The sequence below is a fragment of the Gymnodraco acuticeps genome, unplaced genomic scaffold (genome assembly GCF_902827175.1).
Source record: "Gymnodraco acuticeps unplaced genomic scaffold, fGymAcu1.1, whole genome shotgun sequence".
NCBI lineage: Eukaryota > Metazoa > Chordata > Actinopteri > Perciformes > Bathydraconidae > Gymnodraco > Gymnodraco acuticeps.
Genome location: NW_022990764.1, coordinates 431018 through 457358, shown reverse-complemented (window position 1 = coordinate 457358; position 26341 = coordinate 431018). Strand labels below are relative to the sequence as shown.

At 41.3% G+C, this 26341-nt stretch overlaps 1 protein-coding gene across 2 annotated transcripts; it reads right to left on the bottom strand.

Annotated features, from left to right (window-relative positions):
• Window positions 1–15807: 15807 nt before the first annotated feature.
• Window positions 15808–24691, bottom strand: sik1 (salt-inducible kinase 1). 2 transcript variants are annotated; one of them, XM_034232431.1, is made up of 14 exons: window positions 24478–24691; window positions 23764–23967; window positions 23563–23679; window positions 21095–21158; window positions 20796–20957; window positions 20380–20504; window positions 20160–20283; window positions 19851–20071; window positions 19484–19630; window positions 19184–19294; window positions 18857–19082; window positions 18488–18742; window positions 18194–18383; window positions 15808–18071 (listed from the first exon to the last, which is right to left on the bottom strand). In XM_034232431.1, the coding sequence occupies exons 2-14, from the start codon at window positions 23914–23916 to the stop codon at window positions 17552–17554; spliced, it is 2415 nt and encodes an 804-aa protein (XP_034088322.1). In that variant the 5' UTR covers window positions 23917–23967; window positions 24478–24691; the 3' UTR covers window positions 15808–17551. The 2 variants fall into 2 exon arrangements, with proteins under 2 accessions (XP_034088322.1, XP_034088323.1); XM_034232432.1 differs by having other exon boundaries at window positions 17810–18071; window positions 18185–18383.
• Between the last annotated feature and the right edge of the window lie 1650 nt (window positions 24692–26341).

Sequence of the window (26341 nt, the reverse complement as noted above, 5' to 3'; positions counted from 1 at the left end):
AGAAAACCTTTTCCCAGCCTTTTCAAGACATTAAATACATTTTGCAGACTTACAATAAGTGAGTCTGCAGTGATTTAGCTAATTATTAAATTTGCGTTAACATGATGCTAGTGTGTCCGATTTAGCAAGTTCCAAAACCTCCAATACTACTGATATTAGAAATACCATGATGGGTTTAAAGGAAGAAATAAATCAAACAAACTGTCAAAATGTGTTTAATGCTATTCATTGTAATCATTTCCACTCTCAATAATTGTAATATTTTCTTTCTTCTAAAGCATTGTGTCATGTAGTTTGGCATACAATTACTAATTTGTTTGCATTAAATAATATCATACAGTCTTAAGTTATTGGTCAGAATGAGTTACGTTTTGAAGCTAAGCTAACTAATTTGGCACTTTATTGCTCAAGCTGTTGTTTGCAGTGGACTTAAGAGTTGCATGTACTGGTCACTGACATTTACAGTATCAGCAGCGTTGTTACCGTGGTTCTTAAAGTCATTAGGAGCTCTGCTATCAGTGGGCTTGCATACCTCAGGCTTATGTAACTGTCTCTGTTTTCATTGACGTGTAACAGGAGTCCCACACAGAAGCCATAAGCAGCGTATAGTGTGTGAGATCAGTCTGCAGTGTTGCTTCTCACACGGCTGCTATTAAACACTTTCTGTTTCTATCAATTTATGGCAGATAGGTGGCAGATTGTGCGGTGTTGCTTTAATGCAGCACATTTTGAAATATTAGTGGGAGAAACTTTAGACAAATGGCTTTATGAAGACTGTGCTAGTGTAGTACTGGAATGTTATTATTAATCTAAACACTTCTCACATAATAGCAAAACACTAAAAGGGAATGTTTTACTGCACAATGACTACTTGTACTCTTTATTATTAACAGTAAATGTTTCTTATAAAACTAAAATACCTTTACTAATGTATAATTTTGAGTCCTGGACTTGTGATTAACATGTACTATAAGGCTAGTACTTTTACCTTTAAGAATCTGCTCGTCCAACGGCCTTATACTCGTGTCTGTTTTAGTAAAGGTGCCAGGGTGTTTGTCAATTTCGTGTTAGTGCCAGGTGATGGGAGAGATGTATATTGTTGTTCTGACTCAGGAGCTTTTCCATTTTGGGAGCCCCCGTCCTCTCATCTGTTTTTTTCATCTCTTACGTCAATGCCTCCAGACTGTCAGTGAGTGGAAGGGTTTTTCCCTCTGGATGCCCCTTGAGAGCTGCTGCCAGCCCTGCTCTATTAATGTAGGCACTTTAACAGGCAGTGGTGGAGAGAAAACGGCAGGGGAAATACTGAATCTCCTTCCTGAGTAATCCCCCAACTTCCTTGTGTCCTAGGTTGGGCCCATCCTTTTCCAAACAGGTGTTGTCAGTCCAGTGATGTAGTAAACTTACTTGTAATATTTTCCCTTCATTGAAATGGCAATAATGAACATGTGAATATGACGTCAACAGGATGTGTGCTCACTTCCTTTGAGCAAAGTGCTTGTTCCTGTCATTTGACTCGAGCTCATGCAATAACTTGCAACAGAGACAGGACAAAGCTGATATATAACCAGCAGCTTTGAAGTATGGGTCGTGCAAATTAACTGAGACACATACAAGCAGAGGCTTTACAAAGTTAAAGAGGATCCGGGTATGTGACAGAAAATAACAACAGTGGACAAATGGGAAAAAGTAAAAGAGCAGCAAGAGGCGCATTCAATTGGACACGACTGTTAATTATCTTGACAAATTCAGTCCAGCCTCATGACTGCTGCGCTGGAACAAAATAGTGCTTCTTGTCTCAAACAATTTGCTTGACTAATGCTAACCCATGCCCTCTACTCAACCCACTTCCCTGCCCTCTGTGCGGTTGTACAAACACCCATGACCCACTTAGAGAAACTCACACTCATGCTGTCACATACACACACACACACACACACACACACACACACACACACACACACACACACACACATATAGCCCTCTGCAAAATTGTATAACCAAGCATTCGGGGAAAAGAAAGAAAGACAGACTTGTATACATCTTACAGACTGTTGGCTGTATTTCGGAGCTGGAGTAGCTGACGTCAGTGAGGCTGATGACTTCATGTGTCCCCTGCAGGCCGGGATGTGACAAACTGAAAGGTGACACAGAAAAACAAACATGCTGCATCAAGACGAAGCAGAAAGAAACACTTAATAGAGAGGAGAGCATGAGGCAGCGGTTTTGACCTTTAACCTGCAGAAAAAAGGGGCACTTTATGTGTGCGAATTGTATGTGTTGTTTTTCTTTAACAGATAAATGCTCGTTGCTGTGTTATTAATATTGTTAGTAGTAAATGCCATGGCATGCTGTGTGTATTTCAGTGTGTGTGTTTACTTATTGCCACATATCTGCCTCTTTATGTGCTCATAAATCTTCTCTAAAATGTGATGTGCATTGTTCTAACTTAGCATTAATTTGTTTACGTCACAAATCAGAATCAGTGTGAAACATCCAGTATGAGTCAGGCTGTGAGTCAAAGTGTAGTAGGTAAATATTCATGAAGTATGTTAATTGCAACAGGTTTCATCACAATGTCATGGTGTCCAAAACAAAGGAAGAACACAGGAAATAAAACAGAAATCCAACAATAACTGTTTTTGTCATCCAAGGGATTTATTTGATATAATAGTTACTGAAATACCAACACTGTACATCTTCTAATTTTCAACAGAGAATACCTGCGGTTAGCTTTTACAACAAGCATAATATTTAAAGTATGTATAAAAAAAAGACTACTGCTGTCATGGTCAGGATTTATAGTCTGAGAAAAATGAATGTCAGTTCACCATTTCATTACAAACCATTCATGGTATTTCAACTGTTGCTGAGATATTTCAGTTCTGGACCAAAGTGGTTATCCTCCACTAAAAATATTCTTAAAAAACACAAAGTGAAGGTTTAAGGGGAAAATCAAGAGTTTTAAGAGTTGACAAACAGATGTGGTTATAAAACCACATATGAGGGTGTCCTGTTAGAAAAGTCTCAACAACTAAACTCAGGCTCTTTGTAGTGCAGGAAGAAGCCGCAGGGTGTTGTTAATCCCCATGACACCCACCTGCAACGTGTGGTCTCGTGGCAACAAAGTAGTAGCACTATCTCTGGTGTCACAAGCCAAGCGTAACCGAAGCCGGAGGCCCAGGACTCAGGCTCTATGACGCACCTACGGTCTGACTTCAAGTCCTCAAAGTTTCCACGGAGACACAACTTCTGACACTCCTGTGCCATAATACGACCATGTGGTGCAACAAGGCACAGTGACTGCTCTCTGATCAGTTGCTCTAAAACACTTCTCCTATGCATGTTGTTAGAAAAACATGCAGAGAGAGATCAAACACTGGAGATAAGACAAGGAGGAAAACGCAGTAAATCACATGATATTCAGAAACAACTCAACTACATCCATCCAGAGGTGGGACCAAGTCATTGTTTTGCAAGTCCGAGTCAAGTCTCAAGTCTTTGCGCTCAAGTCCGAGTCAAGTCTCAAGTCATTGTTTTGCAAGTCCAAGTCAAGTCTTAAGTCAGGATGGGCAAGTTCAAGTCAAGTCCTAAACTTTGACAAAACGAGTCATAAACAAGTCATTATGTGTTTTTCACCAAATGTAATGACATCGATCAACAGAATAATACTTAATAATCAAATTGCTCTTTATTAGTCACATTAATAATTTAATAATCCATTTTCTCTCTGCTGGTAAAGTAACGTGTGTTTTTCTAATTTAAGAGGGATCAGTAAGGTAAGGCTACCGTGACGGTTTGATTCAGAAGGAGTTTAATGTATAAGATCCCTGATGTTGAGTCAACCAGAATGTTTATTTCCACTGTGTACAACATGTTGTAAGGGACCCACAATCTATCTTTATGCAAGGGATAATGTGCAGCGAGGCGGACTCTATGGGGAAAAGAACACCTGCATCTAGATCCCTCTGCAGGTGGTACTTTAAGTATATTTTGATGCTAATACTTATACTTTTACTTGTAACATTTTGAATGCAGGACTTTTTATTGTACAGGGTTCCTGCAGGTTTCGCCAACTCAAATTTAAGACTTTTTAACACCTTTTTAAGACCACTTTGAATAGAATTTAAGACCTATTTCACGGCAATAAAGTATGAAGGAAAATGTATATAAAGAAGAAATACGTCCCATAATCACTTACAAAGTAAATGTATTCATGTTCAACATAAGAACAATGACTGAACACAACAGCGTAACAGTACAGAACTGTGTTAGCGTGTTAGACAAAAAGTGTGTATGTGTGTGCGTCTGTGTGTGCTTGAGTGTGTGTGTGTGTGTGTGTGTGTGTTAGGGCTGTGCAATTAATCATATTTTAATCGCAATTACGATTTTAGCCTGCCACAATTACGAAAACAACATAATCGGAAAAAACGATTATTTTGCTTTGCTAGGTTGTGACAGTGCACTACAACATATTTGATCTAATGAATTTTTTAGTAATGTATCATTTATTTAATTAATTTTTGTATTGGTTTTTCAGTTGAATTATACGTTCAGGGTAATCAACAGTTAAAAAGATACTGTTCAAATTATTATTTGTTTTAAAGTTCAATAAATGGATGTTTTCAAAGTCAATGAATAATCATATTTAATAATCGTGATATTAATTATTGACCAACATAATCTTGATTATTGCCATAATCGAGCAGCCATAGTGTGTGTGTGTGTGTGTGTGTGTGTGTGTGTGTGTGTGTGTGTGTGTGTGTGTGTGTGTGTGTGTGTGTGTGAGAGAGTGACAAGAGCTATATTCAGAGCTCTGCTGCCTTAGCTACACTATTTCATCGTTGCTGTTGTATGATTGGTGTTTAGCTACGGTATTTAGCGTCTACAGCACCTCCGCTTTTAGGGTTGACGTAGACCCAAACTTCGCCCGGAGGTCCCCCGGTGTTGTTGCGGGAGCTGCTGCATTAGCTGCTGCTGCACTAGCTAACGCTACATTAGCAAAACAAACACTAATTTATTTTGCAAAAGGTGCAGCGGGCTTCAAACACGTTCCCTCCACTGGTTTCAACCAAGCACTAGATGTTTTCCAACCAAATACGGTTGAACTTACACTTACCCATATTTATTTGTAAGTAGATTCGAAGATAGGCTACATGAGCTGAAGCATGGTTGCTAGGTTACTAGCTGGGTGTTCTCCAATAAGGGGCCGGGGGAAACAAAGTTAGTGATCACTGGTTCCATGTTGATTTAATTCAATACAAATTGTTGGGGGGAACTGAAAGGCTATTACCGTGCTGGTTACTTTGCAGCCCGGACATTTCCCCCAAAACACATTTAGACGCTATCGCAACATAGAAGTACCTTTCAAATCCGATAATTTTTTAAGACCTTCTGAATCATATTTAAGACCTTTTTAAGGCCTTAAATTCTGATTATCAAATTTAAGACTTTTTAAGACTTGTTAAGACCCCGCGGGAACCCTGATTGTAACTTTTTTTAATTGTCTGAACTTCTCCCACCTCTGACAATAAATCCTGAGTGGTTACCAAAAAAGAACCCTGCTCTGAAGGTTATTTTCATTTTACAAATCCTGCACTCAGCTTTGCTTTCTCTAATATCATTGAAAAGCAGCCAGATGCTGCTTCTTTTTTCGGTTTTCGCTCATTTCTTGACTTTTTCCGACGCTCTTACATTTAAATCCGGCTCCCCATCTTCCCGTCGCTCTGTGCAGCTGACCTGTACCACTACACATGCTGTGCCCCCCACCCTTCTTTCACATAATGGTATGATCCTAGTGTGTCCTCGCATATGATTGGTCGCATGGTGGGCCAGCTAAATAAAGACCCGCCCCTGCCTGCAAGGATTCTCAGCAAGAGTAGGAGCGGCTGAAGATTCTGCTTTCCCCGACGAGAGTCTGCTCTTCTAGCGGCAGCTCGCGATCGGCGTGTTGGAGACCTCTGAATTAAAGTAGCAAGTCACCTCAAGTCAGAAGGCTCAAGTCCAAGTCAAGTCCCGAGTCATTGGTGTTCAAGTCCAAGTCGAGTCGCAAGTCTTTTGTGATGTTGTCAAGTCGAGTCTCAAGTCATAAAATGTGTGACTCGAGTCTGACTCGAGTCCAAGTCATGTGACTCGAGTCCACACCTCTGCATCCATCCCATCTCCACTTTTACAGAAAAGAGAGCACATGGAGTTCAAGGATGAGGCTGGTAATGTTGAACAGTTTTGTCAACAAAAGGAGTTCATGAAATGGAACATTGCATTTATTGAGTTATGTATATCCATACTGTCATTTTCAGTAGCAGCTGCCGTAGACTTTGGGAGCTAAATTAATTTAAAGTTTGTTCAAGTGTTTGAAAGTTGAATATATACACTTTATCAAAGCAGTAGGTTGTTTCTCTTGAACAATGATAATTGTCAATTGAAAGCAAAGTCTCCTAAATGTTAAATGTTCTGGGCTAAAAGTGTTTCGTTATTGCTAAATCTGATTTTAGAAATAATCTGATTAGGTCATCCAAGCGTCTTTGAGTTTCCTGAAAAGCGCTATACAAGTCTCATGTATTATTATTATTATTATTATTATTATTATTATTATTATTATTATCCACTGTAGGCCTTTTTCCTTAGAAATATTTTACTCTGTATTTCCAGGGAAATGTAATTCCTCTGAATGTTATCTCCCTCCCCTGGCCCCATATTTATTTTTTACCTACCCTAATACTCTACCACTCATGTCTTTCTGCACTGTTCTCACAATTGGCTCCAGACCTTATTTGTTTCTTATGAATTGTTGTTCAGTGCTGTTTTTTTGTTGTAGACAAAGGTTAAGAGTCCAATTCAGCACGTACACATCCGAGCACGTACACACAGACACACACGCGCACGCACACAGACACACACAGCTGCTCTGTGAACTAAGCATGAGAGTGATGGAATGTAATGCCTGTAATGGAATGCTCACACAGACGCCAAAGCCTGCTGTACAATATCAACAGAGCCCAAAGTGCGTCATAGCTCTCACAGCTGACACTGTGTGTGTGTGTGTGTGTGTGTGTGTGTGTCTCTGTTATGCACCTCCCTTTAATCTCTCTCTACTGTAAAGCCACACCAGTCCTGGTGATGTATGAGCCTCCAAATCAGAAGTCCTGGGTGTTGTCCTCACTTCGGGGGAACATTGGCAGCATATTAACCTAATATGCAGTGTCTGTGGTATGTGGAGCATTGATGCTATGAATGGAGCGTCACAGTGAGGCCAATTACTCATTGGTGTTTTGGTCTTGTAGGCCTTGTATATGACATGGTAGCTCCTTTCTAATGATTGCATTTTTGATGAGAACATAAACAGTCAATTCACACAACTTCACATATTAGTCCATATCTTCTTAAGAGGATAAGGAGTGAGTTTTAGGTTACTGATTCAAGCGTAATGAGCTGGTGACACTTTTGTTGTACTATATATTTTTCAAGCCCCACTGCTGTACATACCTGCTTTAACACTGAAACAGAATTCTACACAATCTGAAGTGGTGGGAAGCAACTTACATTTAATCAAGCACTAAACCTAAGTACAATGTATATTTCTTTAAGATACATATTGGACTTTTTACCTCAACAAAATGTGGTCAAATTCTATAATAGGATACTCTGCTAGAGGTCAAACTAAACAATATATAAAGTAGTTACAATGCGCTCCACCTTCACTAGGTTGTTATATTGTGTTAAAGCATCGGTGATAATATTTTAGAAATATGATATACTACACAATCATATAACTCTCTTAAAGGTATCATTCTACCCAACACGTTCTTATATCTTTAAATGTATACTTGTATTGCTACTTTTACTTAAAGTGGACCTATTGTGCTATATTGGAAACATATATTGTAGTAAGACCATACCTATACAAAACATGTCTGTGAAGTTTTGTGTTTGGGGGGGGGCTGGGAAGGGCGATATATCCAGTCTCTGATTGTGTTACGTGTTACTTGTTTGATTCTGAAATTGCATATATTTATATAAATACATGTAGCCTGTTATTGTCTCATTATACCGCACTGTCAATGAATCAAAGCAAATATATAAGTCATCATGAACACATCTGTCCATCAGACAGAGGGCTGCTGTGCCTCCTGTCATCGTTAATGGACATCTCTTTAAAATGACCGCTCAGAGGAGATGAGTTCTCATTTCTCTAACCGCCTGCTGCTTCCCCTTCTCTCTCCTCCGTTCCCCTCCTCGACTCCGTCGCTCGCATCTCCTGTGGGCGGGACTAAAACACGAGGATAGGAGTCGAGGAGGGGAGTCGAGGAGGGGAGAAAAAAAAAGAAGGAAATTAGCGAATTGAGAAGCCTTCCTTGTGTGTGTCTCCTGCTCTCATCAGCGTCAGCCACGCCCCTGATTGTTTTCACCTGTGCCAGTTACCTTTTGTTTAAATTCCCCAGCCTTGTCTTGTCTTGTGTCAGTTCGTCTTGTCCTGTCTCCATGTCAGTAGTCTGCTTACCAGTGATCACTTATCTTATCTCAAGCCTGATTCATGCTCCTGAATTACTTTGTAAGTTGTGTTCCTCACTTAGTGAGCGATTTTATTTGTGCCTTTTTTGACCTCGATAGTGTCGATAATTTTTGTCAGTTTTGTAAACCTATTTTGGATAAAGTATTGTACTCATACTTTACCTCTGTCCATTTGAGTCCTTTACCTTGTGTTTCCAAGTTCGTGACAAATATACATTCATACTATGCCTAACAAATTCAGTTAGGCCTACCAACACCAGGGCCAAAGCTACAGTTGAGGACAGCAAGATGGTTTTCTTAATACTTATTCCTGCAAATTTAGAGGGAGGTCGGAGGAACGGGATGGTTTTCTTATAAGCCAACTATAACATTTTCCATTACACCATTCCATTGCGTAATTTCGAAAACTAAATTGTGTTTAGTATTCTTCCATAATATGTAAACAGTATTAATTAATTGAAACAGATACAGTTTCAGAGTTTGGTTGGAAGCTAGTTTAATTAAATCTTAGATGTGCAGTGTAGGAAATTTGAGACCTTAGTGCTGGTCACCTGTAAGCTTGGTGGCTTCTTGTCAGACAGCTACAGTTAACACTAGTAACTACTAATGCTTTGTTTTAGCTCCAACGCTGTGATGCTCCCCAGCTACAGTCCTTAGCTGTGTCATAATTTGGTATGGATGTGTGGATCTAAAGGTCAGGCTTAACCTGCACCGCCTCCACCCAATGGGACACTCATGCTTCCCAAAAACCAAATCTACTTGGGCGGTCATCATCGACAAGCATGGTTAAAATTCCCCAAGTGTACAATATCACCACAAAGGTGCCCACAAACATCTGACGAAGTAAATAAACAAGTCTCCCAATGCTTTAGTTTGAAGAGTTAACAAATGACAAAAAGTGCAGAAGAGTAATCTAAAAAACTTGTATTTCTCGGCAGTGCCATGTGATTAATATCATGTGCAGGCTGTTGACAAAAACAAACTAGAGAGTTCTTTCCACGCTTTTGTTATTCATCTCCTCCAGAAGTCCCATGAGCTCAGGTCAAGTCAGTTTTAATTTTACAGATTTGTCTCCAAGGGCTTTAATCCGTCAACAACATTTATCTTCTTAGACACTTGAACTGGTTTAGGGAAACTCATTTAAAGTCAAAGATATTTACCAGTGAATGAGCTTAAGTGGCCAATAAGTATAGCACATATTATCTACTTGACAGTAATAGTAAAGCAAGGTCAGTAAAATATGTCTTTCAAACCTGTAATCACTTTGGTTCAGTGGATGCTGTACTGTGGTTTTTCTAGAAAAATATAGTATGAGGGCAATACTGTGGCGCTGATCTTGTGATATATCAATTATTGCGAGAACATGACGCCCTATACAAGATGGAGCCGCGGACATAAACAACAACGCAACTTCGGAGCTCCGTAAAAACAAAGCTGTCCATGCCGTCTGACGATCTATTTGACAAGATTTTCACTTTTTTGGAGTAATTATACCTTTTTTGACGAGCAAAAACATTGTTTTCTATCATCACTTCACACAGCATCTTGGTATGAGGGCGCAGGGCCCCTGTTACCCGGTTTAGACAAAACCCTTCTGTAAATATAAAATTAACATCAGAATCAGAAATCCTTTATTTGTCTCGCAACGGGGAAATGTACACGACAACATCTATTTGTTGCTCCTTTTTAAGTTGATTAAAGTTAGATTGTTCCCAAACGATTCCTGAAAATGTTTCCAAAAAACATGTTTATGGACACTATAGCCTAATGATAGCACTTAATCAGTTCTAGCTCTAAATCAGAGTTGTCTCAGTACTATGATATATTGTCCTCAAATGTTTTCTGTTGATAGTCTTGGGCAGGTTATTTTTAAAATAAAAACATCTAGGCTTCCTTTGGCTGCTGCTCGTCCCAAGAAGTAACTGATGTAGCAACAAACTCTGTTGTCGAGCACTTCCGATAGTTGTTTATTTACTTAACTCTAAACCTCTAAAGTTCCACATATCCTCTGGTATTCATACTCGTCCTGATTATTGGCAGTGACGCATGTGTACAGTGTCTCACTCACGTTCGCACAATTAGGAGGGTGCTAATCTCACATAAAGGGGAGGAATCCAAAAGCCCACTGCAGAGGCTTCCTGATAATATTGAGTGTTTTCTATGTGCTGTACTTCAGGTCAGTGGGTTTATGTGTACAGTATCTGTCCCACAACAACGTTTCTTATGCAACTGTTCCCCGGGCTAATGGAATATAATTGTTCTCATGAGTCAGAATTTCCCTTTTGTCATCAGACATTAACTTCCCCTCTCGTTTATAGATTCTCATTGAGGTGGGAAGTTTGTTACAGTATTTCTCCCCAGCCGTTGCTTCCCCCCCAATCTTCTCTGTCTTCTGCTTTTGTGGACACAAATACATTCGGGAAAAACCTCTGTGCTCAATGCACTTTAACTTTTGATAACCTAAGTTACTTATTCAAAACTCTCTGAATGTTTTATGGCGAGCGTTCTTTGCGTGGAACCTTGGATTCTTTTTACTTTCTGTACGTGTGTGTGCATGTGATGATGAGTGTGTTGGGGAGTACAGAGGGTGAGAAAGGTCCATCGAAGTCACACTTGCGTGCGTAATACTCTTGTCAAAATCCCCAAATGCTTTGTAAATTCCACTTTCTGGATTGGATTTTCTTCTCTTACCAATTTGTAGAAGTTTATTTAGTGTGGATGAAGCTGATTTTTTTCTTGTTGAGCACCCATCTCCAGAAAAAAACTCACAAATAGTTGTGTCTCCTAAGCCTGATGTAACGTTGGGTTACGTATTGTAACCCTTATTATAGTAGCACAGGCGGAGCCCTCTACTGGACTCTATGGGTACTACCTTACCCTGCGAGCATTCTCCCACTGAGACTTCTATAGACGTAGCCGTCCTTGGGCGGGCCTACCTGAATGCGCGCGCATCACACCGTATAAAAGGAGGCCTCGCCTCCTGACTATCATCCTACACCTCTCTTCAGCGAGCGGAATAGGACAGACAGTGCCCTGATTAGAGGGCTCCGCCTGTGCTAATATAACAAGGGTTACAATACGTAACCCAACGTTATATCTCTCACAGGTTCCGCCCTCTACTGAACTATATGGGTACAGTGGGTGGAGCCCTGATGTATACGCGCACTGTCATCCAACAACAACATTCCACTCTACTGCACCTGACCGGCTTTTCTGGTCAGCAGCTGCTGCCCCACATTCTCCTTTAACCCGGTTGTAACCGAGGAGAAATCTGGGCTGTGGCTGACAGAGCACACCCTGCTGCGCTTACCTCGCAGAAAGTGTGCACCCTATCCGGCGGCTGGGTGTGCGGCTGAGTACTTCCGGTTTGAGTACAGAGTTTTGACAGCTTGACAGTTTGACAGTTTGTTATGTCACACCGAGAGCAAGAATGAGCGGATTTCGGGTAAAGAAAAGCGATTGGCCTTCCAGCGTGTAAGAAAGTCGGCACTACATTGCTGTGTGCTCCTTTGTACAAATTCGTCCCGTTATCAGAATCAGAATACCTTTATTAGTCCCACAGAGGGGAAATTTGCAGCGTTGAAGCAGGAAAGAGCCACAGACAGCTTAGTGTTGAATATCTTATGCGTTAAAAAGTACTAAGTTATAATATAATAAACAATATGATAAAAAAGTACTAAGCAAATATGAACACATCACCCCCATCCTTAAAGCACTACACTGGCTACCCGTGGAACTGAGGATCGAATTCAAGGTCTCCGTCCTCACCAGTGTATCCATGGAACTGCCCCTCCCTACCTCAAGGAACTCCTCACCCCCCATACCTCCTTGCGGACCACCCACTCCAGCAGCTCCAACCTCCTCAGACCCCCCAGGACTAAGCTGCGTACTATGGGAGACCGGGCCTTCTGCTCGGCTGCTCCCAGTCTGTGGAATGCTCTCCCCGACCACATAAGAGCACCACAGACCGTGGAGGCTTTTTAAAAAGGCCTCAAAACCCACCTATTCAATAGAGCCTTTCCCTAGACCTTTTTATTTATTGCCTCCCTTTTATTTTATTTTTATTGTTTGTTTTGTATTGCTTTTTATTCATTCTACCGTGTTGTGTACTGTTTTTATACTGTTCATGCTCACTGCTTGTAGCACTTCGGGATTTGAAGTAAAGTATGAAATGCTTTATAAATGAAACCCATTATCATTATTAAATAAGTTTCTATATCTTAACGCATAATAGTTTAAATGTTCTACTCTAACTGTGTTTATGTGGGCACCATTTACACCAAGGCAAATTCCTCGTATGTGTTAACCTACTTGGCTCTAAATCTGTTTCTGATTCTGATTCTGAAAAAGAACATACATTAACAAGTCAGATGGTCACAGTGTGCTGTAGCTTGTTACGAAAAGCTTAATAGCTCATGCAAGGTTCACGTCTGCAGCAGGCATCAGCTGATGACAGATGACTTTGTGACGTCTGTTTTTTAAATGCATGGCATTCCTTTTACGCTCATTCCCACAAGCAACTCCTCAAGGGTCATATGCCAAATGTCACAGTATTCGTTACATGTATAAATAGGTGTAAACATGTATGTGTCAGACAGCGTAAATATGTACATGAAACAAGCAACAAATCATTAAGTCTGGAAAATGCAGTTCTCCTACAGGAGTTAAATCGGAGCTTATTTTCTTTCTCTTGACTAAGTGGAGATAACGAGCACGCAGCCAGAGTAGAGCAGCAGAGCTCACTTGGATGGTCTGCCTTCTCATTTTGCTGTTGCGTCACTCCATTCTCACATGGCCTTTCCTGTTAGACGTCAAACACCTGTCCATTCTCAGTTTGATGAATAAGCGGCCAGCAGGAGGGTCATGGGGGTGCAATGCATCATCACTCTGCATCACAAGATAATCATAGGGTGCCAGCGAGTGCATCATCAGAGGAGTGGCGGAGCCAGGACATTTTCAGTGGGGTGGCCAGGATGGAACCAGTGATCATTTTGGGGTGGCATTGAAATCACTATTATATGAACATAAAAATACATCTCACTAGAAAATAAGGGGTTATTTAAGGCACCTACAACACACCTCTACATTATTTGGGATGAAGTGGTGGAATAGATCAAATAATATTCAGTATATCTAACTATTTTTTTCATATTCCCACAGGCAAAGTATCAACAAAGGTTACATTATAGAAATGTAATGCAATATACAGACTGTTTAGCTTTTGGTGATCAGCAGCCCTATGAGCTCATTCTCTCAGTGTATCATCAGGAATACAGAGACACACACACATCATTTAAATAAGAGTTTTTAAATTCAATTATTGGTTAAGAATTAACATCTTAAAGCAAATAACAATAAACAATAGCCCTTAACCCTGTAAGGCCCCCGGTTGTAATTTTACAACATTACTTTAAGCTATCCAAAAAAGTCAGTAAATGTTTTGTTTTTTTAAAAGATTACATTTACATAGTCAACAGGTCCTTTTGTTCAGCCTCACAATGCTATTGGGTAGGAAATGTGTTTATACACTACATTTTCTATATACACAAAATAACCATTTCTCTCAAATATTGTTCAGAAATCGGAAAAAATCTGTGATAGTGAGCACTTCTGCTTTGCCGAGATAATCCATCCCACCTCACAGGTGTGGCATATCAAGATGCTGATCAGACAGCATGATTATTGAACAGGTGTGCCTTAGGCTGGCCACAATAAAAGGCCACTCTGAAACGTGCAGTTTTGCTTTATTGGATGTGTTCCACACTCAGTGGAAATGGCCATGACATGGGACCTTTAACGTTCTAAAATTGTTTGGGCCCCCATGTTTGGGGTGGCCAATAGGGTGGCCAGGATTCAGCTGGGGGGTGGCCACGGCCACTCCCAGCCACCCCCCAGCTCCGCCACTGCATCAGAGAGCCTCGTCATCAGTTGGTGGAAGAGGGTGAGGCGTCATTAGAAGTCTTTAGTCCGGAAAACACACTGGTTATTCTGCTCCTGTAATAACCCTGGAGTAGGGAGACTTAATCAAGTTGCTATCGAAATATTATAAAGATAAAACAGTATTTAGGAATACACAATGTTTTTATCCCACAAGAATTATTATTATTATTTCTTCCATTTTTCCCTTTAAACTGTGGGTTTTCTCTGGAAGTTTGTCCTTGTACGATGTGAGGGTCTAAGGACAGAGGGTGTCGTATTGTCATACTGATATTCTGTACAAACTGAAGTCCACTGAGACAAATGTGACATTTGTGATATTGGGCTATATAAATAAACATTGATTGATTGATTATTAGCGGTTGTCACTGTTAAGGATGATTATTAGTATTATAGACAGGTATTAAGAGGTATTGCATATCTATCATTAGATTTAAGGATGCAAAAGGTTTTGTTTGTCACATGCTCATTCAGTATGTGCGAGAAATCTAGATTTGCATAAGGCTGTGCCTACAATGCCTACGATAATCACATGTGAGAATTAAAAATAGAAAAGGTTAATTCTACATTTATATAATTTAGTATGGCATTCCTTGCTCACTTAATGTAAATAATATCCTACTTTTATTTTGTGTTAGCTGTAAATTGGCCCTTCAATAGTGTTTTAATTGTCAAATAGTTACAGTCAAGTCCTGTTTTATTTCGATTTTTGAAATGTTTATATTTTATAGTTGTTCATTTTTTACTCTTTTTCATTTCTAATTATGTGCAATGCCTTGTTTTTTAGCTTCTGTAACAAAAACATTTCCCAATTTGGGATCCATAAAGTACATCTTATCTTATCTTGCTTTGCTTTAGTGGTTTCCTTCATATTCCTTTATCATAATGAAATATCGACCGACGTGTTAACCGTAGATATAAGTTATTGAATAACATCCAGACAACAGACAGTTTAGGAAGGGAACTTTATTTAAATAAATAGCCACATAAATACACAATCTTTCTTGAACTGACATTCTCTCTTCTCCTCACTCACTCTCTCACACACACACACACACACACACACACACACACACACACACACACACACACACACACACACACACACACACACACACACACACACACACACACACACACACACACACACACACACACACACGATCAAGTTACAAACCAGGAAATAGGATCTTATTTTTTTTTTATCAAAAAAGATAACTGCATCAAGAGTCTTAGTGTTTCAATAGTTTGTGAAGAATTGTTTTCGTCATGAGAAATAAAATATAAATAAAGTGCAATTTTCGCTTCTATTTACACAGCAAGTTCAAAGGTCCGATACAGAAGAAGAGAGAGAGGTCCGAGAAGGTCTCAAAAGGGCCATTAAGCTTCTTTCTTTAATGTAATGATCGGAGATGAAGACCTCAGATCAGGAGCTTGTTCAAAGGCACAAGTGTTTGTAGTGAGTGCAATAAACCAAAGTTGTTCTATAGAAACATCAACACTTTTTCCAAAACAGAACTTGGTTTGCAAAAACACTGCTCTTCTACAAGTTGTTTCACAGATATGAGAGGGCTTAATAAGCTTATAATATTACACATCTCGTTCAGCCTTAAACTGTGTGAAGTTCAGCTTCCAGCACAACATAGTATTGCTATATCCTGACTTTTTTTTCTATTCTAGAAAAGTACAAAAATGAATACCACCATGGTAAGCTATAGGTATAGATAGCACTTGTAGCTTCGGGATTTGGTGGTTGCCAGAGTGTTCCCATGGCAACAGCTAAGGAGATCATGTGAAATATGTTTGCTAACCACCTTGCTAAATTTTTTGAGACAGCATTCAAAGTGAGTAGTCAGTAGTGTATCTGATAGATCACTCATCTCTTGTGCTCTTTGCTCTTTAGTAAAACCCAAATTCTTCCTTTCAGTTAAAGACCTACAAGCATGCTGTGAGAAGAAACAACATTTTGAAATGCCTTGAGTCTTTTCTCTCAATTTCTACAGTAACATGTTTTTATGTCACACAAATAGTACCTGTTCTAGACAGCTAGCTAGCACAGCAAAGAGATACATTACAAATAAGAACACAAACACCTCAGGCAAATGTACATTTGACCATCCTATATAACGCCTTATGCTTCCTTGGTATTTCAATGTGAAATATTGCACATTTCCCACAGTCTTTGTTCTGTGCATTTGAAAATGTTGTTTCCTCTGATATACTGGGATTGACACCATTTTCTTCGGGGATTCTTTTTACAGGTTTCTAATTTGTTGCCTGTGGAGGTAGTAAAAGCATCTAACGAGAAGGTGTTTATCAAACAAGGGAATACGGATCAGTGTATCCACATGTGTAGGGTGCTACCAAGCTGAAGGAATGTACCTGTTGTGCTTTACTCAATCAGTGAGACACCATCGTCCTTCAGTTTTTGGCTGATGAGGATGTAGCAGTCTTTTGCGGCTTGAGGTAAAAGCAGCATTTGCGTAACTATAATTATCTTGCACAGAAAAAAAAAAAATCACAGTTTCAATACAAATGAACTCCTTCAGTGAAGCTTTAGACACTATACTGCATGTTAATTGCACTGCTACAGAGAGATGTCTCTTTAGAAAGGCGAACAAAGTGGAAAAAAAAATGTTTGGTCTTCTGTCCAGTCAATTGAAAAACATAGAGAACAGGAAATGACACAAAAGTGTCTATAAACAAGAAGGAAGAGGGAGCCTTCCGGTATTCAACAAAGGTCGCGTCTCAGAAAAACAGCATCAAAGCACGGGAGATGCAACTTTATCAGCTACCGTCAACTCCATTTCATTCAAGTGACACTATCATCAGGGCGCTGCCTTTCAGTCTATTATTGCTTCTCTTGCTCTCTGATACGGGTTTAGCGCCTTGTCCAGAGTCTGATTATTGCTTAGTCTTTAGCTTATATGCTATTAAAGTATACACAACATACACATTCTCCCATGTGTACCGCATGTTGTTAAATGAAGTGTACATGTGTCGCTTGCATCTGCTTTTGTTCTTCTTCCTCACTTCTGCTTTTTTTCTTTTTACGGCTCCAAATCTTTATCTTCCACAAAGAAAAGAATATCTGGTCGTGATCGTTTTACTTCACCATCACACAGCTAATGAGCTGCTGCTGTGTGGACAGACACGAGTCCTGCTGGTCCGGGTCTGTGCTGGAGGCCGAGTCCGTGCTCCACGCCCCTGGCTTGGACATGATGGGGAAGGTGACTTGTGTTGTCGACTGGGGCAGCTGTTGGAGGCCGATGTGGGAGGGAGGGGGGGTTTGCTGGCTGATGTGCAGACGAGCCTCAAGGAGGTAAGCAGCGGAGGCCACGGGGGACAGAGAAGAGGCGTAGCAGGCTGAGGAGGATGATGAGCAGCAGCCGGAGGAGGAAGTCTCTAAGCTCTGTTTCCACGGGCTGTGCTGTAAACCCACTGACGTTTGCTGAGGAGGCAGGGCGGAGGGGGTAGGGGTGTCAAAGATGGACGAGGAAGCAAACACTGTAGCGGGTGGAGGAGAGGGTGACTGCTGCCGGACGAGAAACAGCAGGGGATTCTGGGTAGATGCGATCGGAGCAGCTTGGACCGGAGGCTGAGGTTGGATCTGGATCTGTAGCATCCTGAAAAATAGAGACAGAAGATCTGACTATTAATATCAGGGCTGTAAAGTCTGACCTGATTGGCCACCTCAGACATCAACATCAACAGTGTGCTCTTGAGTAATATTGCTCACGTTTCTCACCTTTGCTGGTGCAGCACCTCCTCCAGCATGCTGCGGTGTTCAGAGAGCGCCGGACCCAGAGACCCTCGGCTGCCGCGGTTACAGGAGGGGGGAGAAATGACTTGCCTCGTCAGACCTTTGATCTTATTCAATCCCAGAAGCCCTTTGGTGCGTGTGTTTTTCCTCAGCTGCTGCCGGAAAGCTTTGAGGCCTGTGAAAAGACAGTGGAAAGTTATTGAAAATGCTCCTTTGATCGCATAAAGTGACACATTATAAAAAAAGATGGATGAATCAGAGTGGATGAATGCACTGTACCTTGTGTGAGGGAGGTGTCAGAGGCTCGGCGACCCTCCTGGAAGCTGACAGCGGGCAGGCTGCCCTGGGCCTGGGGCAGGAGGTGGGAGGAGAGGGTCAGGTGGGTCTCAGCAGGCAGCAGGGCTCCACTTTCAGCACGAGAGGCCAGAAGTGTTGACATCCCACCCATAGCATCCTGCAAAGTGTGGGCTGGACTAGACGAGGACTTCAGACAGCCGTCAGAAGAGGCACCATCGGAAGGACAGACCACAATGCCTACAGAAACACAACAGGCAAAACAATTAAAACGTTGGATATGCAACAGTGGGCATCAAAATGTGCTGTATAGTGAAGCCTTTCAAACTAATGGTTTATGTATAACATACTTACATGGAGGGTTGCACTGGTGGAAACGGGCCGACACCTCAGCCAGTGTGTGTCTGCGGGAAGTTGTGCTGGGAGGGAGCAAAGGCGCAAAGGTTTGTGTTGCCTCCTCTTCCTCCAGGTCTCTGGGTCGCACCTCTTCACTGATGCTGGTCTCCAGCAGGCTGTTGGGGGAAATGGAGCGGTTCCAGAGCAGTCGGTTTAGGCTGGCCTCCACTGGAAACACCACACGCTGAAACACAAAGAGTGGGACCGTTAGTAGAAGATAATGGCGAACTCTCCTAACACTGAGCTGCCGACAGTAGAAGGCTGTCAAGTTTAATCAATTTTTACCTGAAACAATCCAGCTTGGTCATACTCCATCTCCGGGTACACTGGAGCAGTGCTTTGGGCAGGAATGGAAAATGCTGTAGATGTAAAGCTTTCAGCTGACTCCATGATCGCCTAGAAACAAGCACAAGGCACACAACGTTTTAGAATCCAAGTATAAAGTGGCAGGTTACATCACAATGAAATGGAGGGCTACAGGAGGTAGACAAGTCATAGAGAGTGCACTTTTGATCTGTACACTGTCCTTTTTGTCAGCCTCTCTAATCTGACGTTGTATGACAATCAAATTGCTGGAGTGCTCACCTCTGGGCCGGGGGAGTCGGAAGTGCTCCTGGGTCTCTGGCTCCAGGTCTGCTGGCGGCTCAGCTGCTGGCTGCGGTGCTCTCTCACTCTCTCCAGCAGCAGGTAGTAGATAGCAGAAAAGTGGTTGTAGCTGCTGCTCTGCAGAGACTGTGGAAGAGGACAGACAGCAGATTAGTGGTGTTGCCGTTATCCTTCTGTGGCTCTTAATGCCAGCTTGTATCTGTCACTTTCTCTCTTTACAGCTTACTTTAGCTCTTCTCATCTTTATTGTTAGAGTTAAAGCAATATGTCTGTGTTCGGGCTTGCTGCCCTTGTTGAGTAAAATCTCTTTGGAGACGACATAGTAACAATTGAATCTTGAATTCACCTCGATAGTTTTTTGGCGGTCGATGCCCAGTGTGTTCATGATGCCCAGCACTGGTTCACTGTAGTCCCCCAGGTTGGAGTTGTACTCTGTCAGGGAGTGGCTGAGGGTCTGGTGGGCGGCTGTGGGGTCTGCCAGCATCCAGCGGTGCTGCTTGATCTGGGCCATGGTGATCCTCCGGGACGGGTCCACCACCAGCATCTTACGGATCAGGTTTTCACAGTCTGGAGGATGGAAAACAAGGAATGAGTCTTGGATTCACAACACTTGGAAGATTAGACAGTATTTTTTATGATTGTGTTGCCGTTATACCTTGAGACATGAAGAAAGGGATTCTGAATCGTCCCTCAGTGACTCTCTGTCTCAGTGCAGGAAGGCTGGGTCCATCAAATGGAAGCGAGCCGCAGACCAGAACATAAAGCACCACACCAAGGCTCTGTATAGAAAATAGCAAAACGGAGAACTTAAGCATATGAAAGAAAAAAATGCTAGAATTAATAATGCTGTCTATATATTACTTCTATAAGCTTACCCATATGTCCAGCTGAGGCCCCTCATACTCTTTCCCTTCAAACACTTCAGGGGCAGCATAAGGCGGGCTGCCACACCATGTAGCCAGGGGCTCCCCTGCATTATAGAAGTTTCCGAATCCAAAGTCTGTAAGACACAGAAAGAGATACACAAAACTGTTATTATTCAAACTTCTCAGTTTTCTCTGTTTCCAACATGAGGAGCTCATCGCGCTGAAAGTGCACGATGCCTTTCAGTGTATTTGTCAGTGACATGTCCTTATCATTGTCGAAAGACCAGATCATAATGAGCTTTAATATATAGTTTCCCACACATGAGACAGACAGGGGTATGAAAAGATAATATTAGATTCAAAACATGCTTTCTAATCAAAACAAATTAACCCTTCTAATCGAAGTCACAAACTACCAGACCTACCGGCTATTTTGATGTTCATGTTGGCATCCAGCAGCAGGTTCTCGGTTTTAAGGTCACGGTGAACAATATGGTGTTGATGGCAATAGTCCACGGCTGTAAGAATCTGCCAAAACTTCTTTCGCGCCTCATCTTCACTCATGCGGCCATTTGTCGTCAGGTGGTCTGTAGGGAGAGAGGATATTTTAATTCAATGCCAAGTTTCTGACTTGAAAATGTATATTATTTTATCTATTGGAGAACATATTTGGCCAATATTCATTTTAAAAGTAAAATATTAAAAAATTGAAAGCTGAACTCACCAAACATTTCTCCATTCTTCGCATACTCTGTCACAATGTACAGCATGTCTTTGGTCTCCATGACCTAAGCAAAAGGAAACAGGACAGAGTTTTAACTGACTATGCCATTGGCAGCTGGCTATGACGTAAAACCAGTTCCAAATTCATCTGTTTAGCCCGCTCCAGGCATCTCTTGGCATAAGAATGTTCTAGCCACCAAATTCCTCGTCTCATTATTCCCTGTATCAATTATGTTAAAAACACACCCAAAAGGGAAATGTGGAAAATGCATATCTTTCGCACAGATAGACTGATCAAATGTTTGGAGATGTTCTTCCTGAGGCTGACACTAGTTGGCAACAGTCCTAGTGTTGTATTTCAACACTACTCCCCTATCTCTTTAATTCCAGGAAACTGAGAGACAAATTCACATGGGGCAGTATTCACCTGTACGTCTAGTCTAGTGTATCAAAAACACCATGAGTGCAATCACTCAATACACTCTTTGCACTATGTAGGCCGGAAAGACGCAATTCCCAATTCATTCCTTGAGCTCATAAAAAGCTCCCATTCCCCAGGAGAGCCCTCAGGAACAGGGCAGCTGAGCAGAAAGGTTGCAATACAAAGACTTTTTTTGTTGTCAGATAACAAAGCCCTTTCTGGGAAAAGCTGCTGTGAATCAAATGTCACAAAATTAAACTGAATACTCCAGCTTAATCTTTTTCATCCACCAGCCCCTTTAGAAAACCAAGAGAAGAAGGATTCAATCCACCGCTCCTCAAAGCGGGGGGGGGCAGTCTTTGTCCGTCCGATAGGGCAGCTCTCCGGGGCTCTGTCACCTTGAGGTGCTGCTGACGTCACAGCACTGAAGAGCAGGCACGGCACGTCAAGCACCCTCAAGCTATCCCAGAAGGAAGATTACCTCCTTAACATTCATATTTTCCATTTTGTTTTCCATAAAGTAGCTTTAAGGTTGTTTAAGCTGCAAAATATTCTAACCTAAAACATTTAATGGTCTCCTTATTCCATCAGATGCACATATTTGACAGGCCTTGTGCAGCATTTTATAAATATTGCTCATAATTCAGTCTGATATAATTGATAATTCCATATTATTTCCATATTTCCGCCATCGATTATCAAAAACGTGGTCATTCTTTTTCTGTCAATTGACTAATCAATTAGGGGACTACATTATTGCCGCTTTAGTGATTATCTGGCAGCTCCTCCAGTGTGACGGGATTGGCTCGAGCCATCCCCTGAATAGGAAAAAGCAGTTACAGATAATACAGGGATGGATTTTTTTTGTGTTTGAGATCAGCAGAGGTTGTACTGCCGCACAGTAGTGGGGTGTTGTTCAAGGGGATAAGAGGAATGTGCCATTTACACAAGGTCAAACAGAGGAGACAAAGAGAAAGGGAGAGGCTTAAATTATCCTCGACTCGAGAGGGGAAACGAAATGTTACTCTCATGAAACCGGTTAGAGAAGCAGCAGCTGATTTATCAGCCAAAAGGTCTCAGACCACCTCCTTCCCTTCATCGAGTACCAACCATCTGACTCGCATCACCTCAGACAAGGGGCACGCAGATTAAAGAGGATGCATCACATGCAGGATACAAACAGAGGTCATCCATGTTAGACTTGAGAGCCACCTTTACCCTGACCTGATCATAATCCAATCTAATGCAATTATCGGTATATCCTTTTCTCGGTTAACAGTTAACAAGGTGATTTTTGTAAATTATTTACATTTCTGATATAGATTTATGGACAAATTGCTCCGTCTCGACAGGAGCTTGTTTGATTTGAGACATGATTTCACAGTAAATACTGCTTAGCTTCTTAAAATCAGACATTAAGTAGGTCTAATCTCATAAAGTAGCAAAACAGCACAGAGTTTAACAAAGGGCAGAATGAGTCCAAAGGAAGAAAAAAGAAAGGGCATTGTGTGTTTTTGCCTTTTCTTGCCAGGCACGAGCCAGAACACCAGAAAGGCCATCCGAGGAGAAATAGTCAATTATTTCCACTAAGTCTTCAATTGAATTGCAGGAAGGCTAATTGGGTTCATGTGAAGCGCTGACACTTTGCACTGGACTTTAACGGCTGGTAATTGGGCTCGATGTCCAAACCTGTGGACGAAGCTTTAACCAGAAGCGCTATCTCTACAATCTCTTCTACCAAAGTCCTGCAGTGAGCCGGTACAATATCACTTGGTTAACAAATTCTCCTTATTTGGCACGGCTGCATCCACATATCAATGATAACAACCACACTGTAACTGAGGGAAATCAATGTGCCCATATTTTGCAAAGCTTTCCACACCATTGCATTTTCCCTCCCAGATGCATGCGTGTGTTCAGACTGGCTCTCTGCACTTGGGGCCGTCACACAACCAAGCTTCGCCATTGAGGATGTAATACAGGTTGAACAACTACTGCTGCAGCCATGCATAGAACAACACTGCACAAACATGAACAATTATACACACCTGGTAGAGTTTGATGATATGAGGGTGGTTAAGCAGCTTCATTATCTGCACCTCTCGGTATATTTTCTCCAGGTTGGAGGGGTTCAATCTGGTCTTATCAATGATTTTAATGGCCACCTGAAAAGATAAATTGTAAATTATAATTTGAAAGGTTATGCATCTTTAAAAAAACAGCCACATAATTATAGCAGAGATGCTGACCTGTGTCTTGGTGACTTTATGTCTGGCCAGTTTCACCACGGCAAAGTTTCCCTTCCCCAGCGTGCGGATGATCTCGTAGAAGCCGACCTGCAGGGGTCTTCCCTGGGCCGAGCTGGACTGAGCCCCCTGGCTGCTCTCTGTCAGGATCACCATGGTGCATCAACAGTCTGGAGTTACAGCGTTGGGATAGGTTTGGGTAAATACCTGCAGAGAAAAACACTTGCTTTAATTTCACTGCATATTCAGATATAGTTTACATAATTGCATTACATTCTTATTTTGTGATAGGTAGATACACGTATGTATTGGTGTGCACCAAAGGCAGGGCTCTACATCACATGCAGCAGGGTGAAAACTTGCTTGTATAACAAATGATGTCAGTGGGAGAAAGTCTCACTAGAGTGGACTGAGTAAGGTTCTATCAAAATGTTCTTCAGTGTTATCCTCTAAAAATATTTTTTTAAGCATACACATTTTCGAGTTTCTAAAAAAAATGATCAAAAACGGATAACTTCTCCTAATGTGTTAATCATATAGACATCATTTGATTACAAAATGTACGTTGCTTTTGTTAATGTTAAATAGAAAGTAAAAGACAAATCAGCTTAACTAAAAACGAAAGCACTTTTGGTTGTGCAAGAAAATTACAGAAACGGTTTATTGCCTCTGAGGTAGTAAAAAGTAGGTATTTTGGAGAGAGGAGTCTCGTCTTACCTTAAAAATCGGACATAAACCACCTTCTCTCAAAGTTCCCAGAAAAAATGTAAACCATTCCACAAGAAGAGGGGAAAAACAATAACGACAATAGGGAGGAAAAACTGTAGAAAACACGCGCGGAGCAACTTTTTTCTTCCCGTCTTATTTTGAGTTGTGAGTTCATACAACAAGTTTCTCAGCCCGGGACTCGGCTGCGACCGTGTGTATCTGTGCGCTCCGCCGGAATGCAGAGCAGAGCCTCGGCACTCACAGGGGGAACTCCTCCTCCTCCTCCTCCCCCCGCCACCATAACAAATTGATACCCACCTTATTAACGTCACACCCGCGTCAGAGCTCCGAGCTGGGTGCAAGGCAAGGCCGGGCTCGAGCGCAAGTCACTGTTGCCGAGCAACCGCGAGGCTCGGTCGTATGGTGACGCGTGTGCTGATGGAGGGGTTGCCTGGAGATGGGGACGATGACGTCAGTGGTAGAGATATGTCACCACGTGATGTTTCCCCGCTGTCTCGCGCTCTCACTCCATACAGTCCGGGTGCGCGCGCGGTTCCAACAGAAACAGGAAGCAACTGGTGATCTTTTAAAGCAAATATTAGTATTATTATTGAGCAATCAAATGCACATTTCATTTAATTTGATGTGAAAACAATGATCTTAACTAAAGGGTATTCAAATATGTAGTTATTAACATATCTATAGTACGTCAAAGGTTTTATTTAAATTAGTTTATTATGTTTATTATATTATATTATTCTGCTTATGCTATTATATTATTATCTTACTCAAATAATTAATGTGAATTAAACTCAAGTTAATTTGGTCACAGATCATTAAAAGGCCCTTAGGAATACTAGTTTTATCTAGGCTACGTTGTAAAATTATGTTTTTCAGGTTTTCTTTTTTTAAATGTGTTGCGCAGGAAGTGCAAGAAAATCCACTTTGCAAAAAGCAGGTGGGACTGAAAGAGAGAGGCAACACCGTATCAATCAATGTGAGAACAGCAGTTTGTCACTGAAAAGAATAAGACTTGCAGGAAAATAAGGGAGGGGGAGTGTTACCAAAGAATTAGAAAAGAGTTGCATGAGAACTAGTAGGAGGATGCGGTTACGATAGAGACAACGTGCACACACACACACAAACATCCATATAACTCCTCACATTAATGTATTACAACTCAAATGATTATCTGACATATTATTTTATGAACGCACAGTTAAGAAAAGCAGTGCAAGGGTTGTGTGAAAAAGATTAGGATACAAACTTTCTCTGTCCATAAACTGTCTAAAATAACCTCGCTCAGCCTCTAGATATTTGCAAACCATCACTTACAGTGTTAGACATCTCAACTAGTGTCATTGTTATTGATACTGTCATGCTGCTGATTTTCAGTAATGACAGAGCTGCTGTATGTTTAGCAGCAACAGAGGTTTTCTGACAGAGCTGCCATTTTGCCTATCGAGATGAGGAGAGAAATACAGTCATTAGTCAAATATAAAAAAGCAAAAACACATTTGATGTCCATAGGTGTTGCAGGGGATTCCAGATAAATATAAGATGCATTGATGGAAACTCATATGTGAACTTGCAAAGAAAGCTACTTATTTATTAAGCAGTCAAGCTTAGAACAAAATGACACAAAAATGACAGGACCATATGGCCAAGAGTGTAAACAGTCAGTGTGACACCCCAAGAACACCAACAACTATATTATAACATGTTTCAGATGAGGGACATACTGTAACATTTCATAGCATGTGAATACAAGTAAGTGCAGGTTAGTGTAAATACCATACCCAGTAGAGAAACAGTTCGTACCCTCCCACAGTCTGGAATGTTAAAGGAATGCAAACTTCATGCAAAGTGTCCC